The following is a 7879-nucleotide window of genomic DNA, read 5'->3' on the forward strand; positions in this document are numbered from 1 at the left end:
AGGCACAAATCGTCTTATATCGCCATTTGTCTCTCTGGAGGAATCTGACATCAGTTCATGACCTGAAAAATCCAAAGGATTTCCTTTTGTGTTTGCCAGCAAATGAGAATCCAACACAGCTGGTCTGTTTTGTTGTTTTTAACCGTGAAATTAATGTGGTACATAATGTATGTGGAATGCCTGCTATAGCTTTTTCAAATCTGCCTACACACACACACACACGAGCGACTGGAGCATTCCTCCTGTGAGCCAAAAACCCCTTCATCTCAACTGTTTACACTGAATATCAGGGAGTGGAAGAGTCATCCTCGTCTGGGCAGCCCTCCATCAGGGAATCTACAACCATCAACTGCTCTCTGTTACGGAGGATCATCACTCAACCACAACAACAAGGTTTGGGGAAAATACAACATGTAAACAACATTTTTCTCTGCAAACTTTTCACAGCACAGAAATCATGGACACAACTACAGCCACTAAATGTGATGCTTGTAAATGTACTTTCGGTATTCTTTTAATTTACCCATCATCCGTATGCATATGCATGTGCCGCTCAGAGTTGTGTCAGGGGTTACCAAATTATCTTCACATACATGCATGAATGTATTTGTGTTTTACTGTTCTTTGTTTTTTTACTCATTTTCTTAATAATGCCCATCTTCACCATGAAGGTTCTTTATAATGTTCTCATAGGTAATAATGACAAACATTTTTAATCGTAATAAAAGAAAATCGGAGGCTGTTGAAAGAAATGTATAATAAACAAGTTTTATATTTGTGTTGTGATTAGTTTAGTATTTGGATGTTATATTGAATTAGCCAAGTCACAAAAGCTACACTCTCATTGGCTAGCAACTATAGACGATGTAAACTGCCATCCAATCACTGCATTCCTTAAAAAAATGTATAGAAAGTACGAAAATTTAACGAAACCGCCTTGGCTGAACTCTACATCTAGTATAATAGTGTAATTTAAACACACCTAAAACAGATTATTTTACAAATGATGTTATAACCCTTTTACAATGTACTTTCTGTGGTCTGTGATTATTTTAAAGTCAAATAGTACCTCCCAGTTTTTATGATGCTGAACAGGTAAGCATCACTAACTCATTTTATGTCTGATGTTTCTTTCTTATCACTGAAACTGGTATTGACTCATAATTGTGTAACTAATTATTAATTTTCTCACTGGTTCACTGCTTGAAGGAGCTTGGTTGACTTTACTTACATGTCTGCTCTAACTGCCACTGCTCTATTCCCTCAGGTCAGATTTGTAAATTTCATAGATGTGTTTCTTTTACTGTGTGTACGTTGATACTGATTTCTGTTGGTGCTGGGTCCAGATCGGATCCAGAATGGTTCCAGTCGGTTTACACTGACAGTCATAAATGATACTGTTTCTTTACTACTCACAGATGCAACTGAACCCACCGTATGCTCATACACGACAAACATGATTCCAGCTGAAGAATTTTATTTGTAAAAAAACCAAAAAAAACCAACAAAAAACAAAGAATTAAAGTAAAGAAAGGAAAACAGGTGTATACAGCAGAAAAATACGTTGCTCATAGGGACATACAATTGTTAAATGTGAATACAACCTTTTTTGAGATGTGGTCTTGAAAGTTTTTTGACTTATCTTGGTTCATTTGGGAAAGTTAAGAGTATTTGGGTAAGGCTAGATGCTTTACAGATAATATTTTAACTGGAAATTACAAGACGAGAAGAACCCGTGTGTCCAGTTGAATAGTGACACCCAGCAAAATTCTTAGTGGACGACTGACAATTTCTTTAACAATAAAATCAAGTAAGTAATGAGGATCTTCAAATCTTTTGGTCAGATGTTGTTGTAGTTGACCCTCCCTTTCCTGGAATACACTTAGCTGTTTTCAACATACAGACACTCCACAACCCTTGACTCGGACGTTCATCTCACACCCAGACTTTTCCCTTCCCACTCCCATCTGCTCCGTCAGTGCCGCCACAGCAGCTCGTGCCCAGGCCACGGTGTCGGGAGGCCGGCAGGTTTTTGTACACGGCCCGGCTGTAAGGGATGAAGCACAAGCCCAGCTGCAGGTGTCGGGCCAGGCGACAGTAAGCAGCCAGGGCCAGGACCAGCAGAGGGGTGACCAAAAGGAAGCCCACAACCAGCAGAGCCACGCACCCTCCATCGGTCAGCAGATCTGAGCAGTAGGGCATCGTCCCATGAGGACGGACCTGGAGAAAGACAGCAGGAAGGATGGAGTACAGGTTAGTTTGTCCTTAAACAACTGCCAACATATTTTAAAACCGTAATTTGTCCGAGTGTCTTCAGAAAACTTCTTTTAAAGAAAAAACAAAATGATATATCAACGCAGTAACTTTGATCTACGGTCTTACTCACACTGGCCTTCTCCCTCGTCTTTGCACCATATCCAGTTCTTGAGTGTACAAAAGTTCAAATCTGACCTTGATCTACTTTTCTCAAGGTCAAGGTCATCATCTTATTTTCATCCCCTTTGCTGCCAGAGTAAATGTGCTTTTTGTTTCATCGTTCTATCTGCAACGGTTACGAAGATATTTGGTGGACCAAAACACTGACCATTACAATACATCACCGCTTTGCAGCGGGTTGTAATAACAATGTAAGTATAATAGATGTTAAGCTGTCAGATTTATGTGTACATAAAGAGAAGACAGACCTCAGTTGTCATTTCACACATGCATGAATTGAATTTGGAAACAGCAACAGTCACATTAATGGGAACAGTTCATCTTTTGAAGACATGGTAGATAATACGATAAACTGGCATTAGTATCCGATAGAAAGATGTTGGGTGAGAACACTGGTGGAGAAGGGAGAGATGGAGGCGGGGTGAGTGTGGGAGAAAAGTGGAAGACAGCAGGCCTGAATCATCCTTATCGCTGATGTAGGAGTGCAGCAGGAAAGTTAAAAGGTTTTCAGGAATGAGGGAGCAGAAGGGGTGCAGAACAGGCGTCTTTATTCTCAGAGAGGCCCTGAAAATGTTCATCAAGACTTTGTAGAGTCTTACCTGAACAAATGAAAGTTGTCATTTCCAGTTGGTAGAAAAGCAGAATAAAAGAGGAATATTGTGATTACATTGATAAGATGTGGAGTGACACACATACCGTTTAAGAAGGAGAGAATGAGAGACATGGTTTGGAAAAGTGAAGCTCAGGGGGGGGGAGGGGTTGGAGTCGTCCCAGATAAGACTAAGAACAAGCATGTTTGTTTTTAACAGTCTTTTTCTGATCTTAATATTATGGTATATAATTTTTTAGACGACCGCTGAGAGCACAATTCTGTCACGTCTTTGCCTGTGAAATTTTAGAAAATTTTCTTCTTTAAATTTCTCCCAGCTTTCTATCCTGCCAGGTCCGGGTTAATCCCTCTCTAATCTGCTGTCACATGAGGTTTTACTGTGAGGGAATGGGGGGAGCAGAGAATCCTGGTCTCTGTGGTCATTTAGGAGGCCAACGCCATCGTAGGCCCAAAGATCTCTTGAGTTTTTGGGGTGGCACAGGGTCATGTGTGCTGACTAATGGTTCAAAGCCGTGTCTTGACATCCCCATGTAGCTTGAATCTGTATTTTAACTTCGCTTCTTTGACATCTGGTTCCCTAGACTTCCTGACCCCCGGCCCGCTCCACTTCACACGTTTCCTTAACATCTTAGAGAACCTCATATCTGAGTCATGAAATCTTTCATCACTGATGGAGCCAAACCCCACCCTAACACCCCAGGGCCAAACCACTTCAAACCTGGAGATCAAAGTTAAGAGATTAGCAGTTTTAGTTGTATGAAAAAACAAAGTGCACCCAGTTTTGTTTCCCACCCCACCCCCCCTTACCCTGTTCTTACTGAGGAGTGGCAGAGAAATCCAAACACCACCATGACGATGGCCGGTGTTAAGACGATCCCAAACACCAGTCCGGCCAGGCAGGCGTTGATGGTGGCAATAATCAGGTTCTGAGCTGTTACCAGCACCGAGCAGGCCCAGCAGTCCAGGGAGCCCCGCAGCTCCAAAGGACCTTCACCGCCGCCACCGCCTCCACCTCCAGCGCCCCCGGCTGCAGAGTAAGGAGGAGGTACGACCACACGTGGTGCTGTTTCTGCGCCTCCACCCATGGCAGCGGTGGATGCCAGAGAGTTGGAGTGATGGAGGAGCTGCATGTGGTTGATTTGGTGATGAGGGGGCAGCTCCTCGGATAGGTCTAAGGCCTGGTGGTGGGAGCCCTTCTCCAGCGTACCGGTCATGCTCACAGTGAACTGTTGGTGCAGAAATGAACACATTCATGCTGGAATCAGATGAGATACTGTCATACTGTCAGATGAGATCAGACGAGTAAAAGGCGGAGGTTCGGATACAAAAATAATTTCAGATGTGTCAGACTATTGCATGGATCAGCAGTAAAAGAATAAAGAATAAATAAAATGACCTATGCATTGTAATTTAATTTTTATTTGTCCCGAAATAATCCAGTATTGATCGTAGTATTGATCCACTTTAATCTGGTTTTGTGATTCAAACATTTCTGTGTTAAAATCAATGCAATGCTTCTTTTCTAATTTGGACGCGGGTCCTTCTATATAAGATGTTCTTTGAGATAAGTTTGTTTCCTTTGCATTCGCTTTGTGCTACGACAGGATTTTATGTGGTACACAGCAGCGTCTGGCACCGGATATCCTCACTAGTAAGAGGTCAGGGGGAGAGGGGTCCCTGAATCAGAGAGGGGACATCTGTGAAAAACACTCCAGCTTTCCTGCAAAATAACTGCAGACATGGACAAATCCCAGGAAGGACGACAAGGTCAGCCTGTCAGTGTTTTTCTTGTCAGTGGTGACACAAGAGGTCTACGTTTATCATGATGTTTTTCTCACTGCTGGCTGGAGATGTTGTATCATCGATGCCATACTGGAATACGGATGAGAGGGACGTGATGACTGAGGTTAGGGGCCATCAGAGGGATGAGCCTGTACTGGTGTTGGATATAAAATATACACGTGGTTCCAAAAAATAAAACAGAATGTGATGAGTTACCAAACATTTAAAGAAGATAGTTCATGAATTGGAAAAAAAAATGCAAAGACAACATATCAAAAACCAAAAATAAGATATCTCTTTTTTTATTTTTAATTTATATATTTCTTTTCAAAATTATAATTACAATCCACTTCCACTTCACATCAGTATGTGTGTAAAAACAAACAAAAAACAGCAACTAAAGATTGGATAAGTTCTGAAATGGCAAAATAAAAAATAAAAAAAGTTGCAGACTTCATCTACCATGTTGTCACGGCTGCTGTCAGTTTTTTATGTTTATTTTGCAAGTTTTTCTCCCATTGTTGTCTCAAGTGTTGTTTAAAGGTCGGAGGTCACTCAGGAAGGACAGACAGGAAAGCGTTTGCGGTGACTCATTGTGACCCGCACCGAAAATACGTTTTGGCTCCACAATTCGCTTTACGTAACGACGAATGGCATTTCTTGACACAACATTGTATGTCGATGGTCCAGATTAAGAACTGAGGGAATGTTGTGCATTGTAGCCGTCGCTTAACATCATGATGCTTAACTTTTTATAGTGTGGCAGACATCGTTCTTTCAGTTATTCTATCGCTCTGCATGCATGTATTATTCTATTGTCTGGAGCAGAGCGGCTGTAATCATTCATTCTTGATGCTTTATGTTCAACAAATACCAAGTAATAATAAGTTAGTCTGGGCTGGAATAAGCAATTGATTCATAAAATGTGTTTTTTTTTATCCCTTGTTTCCATGGTTACAAGTCAGCATTCAGCTCATTCTGGTGATTGGTTTTGTGTCTGGAGCAGATCTCAAATACTTTTCAAAATTTCAGATAAAACTTTCTGCATGCGGTAACCAAGAATAGAAGGGATTTATTTTTTTTTATTTATCTATTTGCATTTTTTGATGTTTGTTTGAATTTAACCTATTTCTGGGAGTGGAATTTGTCTCAGACAAGGTGTTCTAAGCTGTTAATATTTTTTCCACAAACTTTATGAACTCTTCTCATTTTTTAATCTTTCTCAAATATGTAATCGAGAGACAAATCAGAACCATCCGATTTTTCTTAAGAGACAAACGCTTTAAATGTTTCTTGTTGGTTTAAACAGATCCGAGTGATGTTTTACTCACATCTTGCTGTGGGATGAAGTGGACCTCTTGCTGTTTTTCCTCCAGATTGCTGCTTTTCTCACTTCTTCTGAAGAACTTGAGTCCTCCAGTCCTCCACACACGTTCTCTGTTTACTTTTAAAACTCCTTTGATTTTTCTTTTTCACCCTGAAATGCTGAAACAGCGTTGCTGACCCTCCTTTTTTTCGTCCAATGAAACAACTTTTTGGGGAACTTTTGCAGCTTCTTTCCTAAAGCTTTATCTATGTGGTGGTATGTTGACTTCCCATAGAGCTGGTCTCCTGTTGCTGCTTCTCTCCACTTTTCCACAGTTGTCACTGAACCTGATTTTGTTCTACGGAATCTTTTCTTTTCCACATGCAGAATTAAATTCTAGCGCTGCTGTGATGCAGAAACAACGTGGAGATGCTCGGTCCTGAATGGCTGAACACAGGTCTGCTCACAACTGCTGTGGTCTTTGTCTAAAGTGTGTCAGGCTTCTGTCTGTGTGTTCTCCTCCTTCTCTCACCCCTCCACCCCCAGCTTGAGTCCACAGTGTGTCTTTCTTTCTCTCCCCTCTCCTTCCACACCCCCCCACCTCTCTCTCTCTCTCTCCCCACTTACTGGCCTTATCGCCCCTGCCTCTCTCCAACATCTCCTCTTAGCACATGCATTCCGTCTCTCATATCCAGGACATGTTCTACCCCCCCACCACCACCACCACCACCACCCTTTACCCTATCTGTGTTCCAGTGGGGGCTGGGTGTTGTTTGTCGGGAGTGGGGGGGGGTCAGAGTGAGACGTCCTGTCTGATCAGTTGAGGTTCAGGAGAGCTGAAAACGAGGGGGGAAGGGAGCGTCGATCAGCTCAGAGGATTCCATCACTGTGACAAAATGAGAAGAGAGGAATGAAACAGAACCTGCACACACCTTTACATCGTGTTTGCTTTTTATTCACATCATTATTAAATGGTGTGAATGTCGTATAAGGTACATGTAGCATGAGCTGAATCAGGGTCTTTCCTGCCTGTGTTGTTGGTTCTTGCTGTATTTGATGGTCATAGTCCATGGATCCTCTCAGAATAACAAGAAACTGGCGTTTGTGGGAGCGATGTTTCTTCTCTTTCTCACAAATGACTCTTGATTTCACCATTAAGAAACTTTTCAACTTCATTGGTTGGATTCGGAAGAACAGCTCCCTCTTTCTGTTGCACGCTGCAAACTGAAGGAGACCCAGCCTCACTTTGTGTAGTGAGCACCGGTGACTGCGAGTCTGTCCTGTTACTGTGAATTGTGTATGTGTGCAACATTCCCATCACAGTAATCCAGGAATTATGCCCCTGGTCTGGACTGATCCGGATCCTAAGGTGACTTTTTTTGTTTTTGAGGAAGATAATTCTTAATATCTGCAGCGAAATGAGTTGTAAATCACTGCCTGTAGAGCTGAAAAGGTTACCAACTAATGACTTGTTGAATGCAGGAAGTACAAATGTTTCCTCCTTTTGAAGGTCATTGTATCAGAACAGTTGGTATATCTACATTAAAAACATCCTGTTGTCAAGCGTCAAAAACTCTGAAGGACGATTCTGATCTTGGGTGACAGGTTTGCAGGTAATGAATGAGTGTGTTGGTTCCTCATAGCAGGGGTCAAACCTGTTTACAATGCATGACGAAAGATGTTCATTCAGTCAGGAGATGTCATTTTGATGGGAGATGTGATACTCTCAAATACAGGATTGAAAA

The 7879-nt window shown here is 41.9% G+C and overlaps 1 protein-coding gene across 1 annotated transcript; it reads right to left on the reverse strand.

The window, feature by feature from the left end:
• Nucleotides 1–1467: 1467 nt before the first annotated feature.
• Nucleotides 1468–6717, reverse strand: tmem88b (transmembrane protein 88 b). The gene is made up of 3 exons (XM_068308218.1): nucleotides 6160–6717; nucleotides 3865–4272; nucleotides 1468–2220 (listed from the first exon to the last, which is right to left on the reverse strand). Exons 2-3 carry the CDS (start codon nucleotides 4258–4260, stop codon nucleotides 1936–1938), a joined length of 681 nt encoding a protein of 226 aa, XP_068164319.1. The 5' UTR covers nucleotides 4261–4272; nucleotides 6160–6717; the 3' UTR covers nucleotides 1468–1935.
• Between the last annotated feature and the right edge of the window lie 1162 nt (nucleotides 6718–7879).

This window comes from Antennarius striatus, chromosome 23, assembly GCF_040054535.1.
Source record: "Antennarius striatus isolate MH-2024 chromosome 23, ASM4005453v1, whole genome shotgun sequence".
NCBI classification, from domain to species: Eukaryota; Metazoa; Chordata; class Actinopteri; order Lophiiformes; family Antennariidae; genus Antennarius; species Antennarius striatus.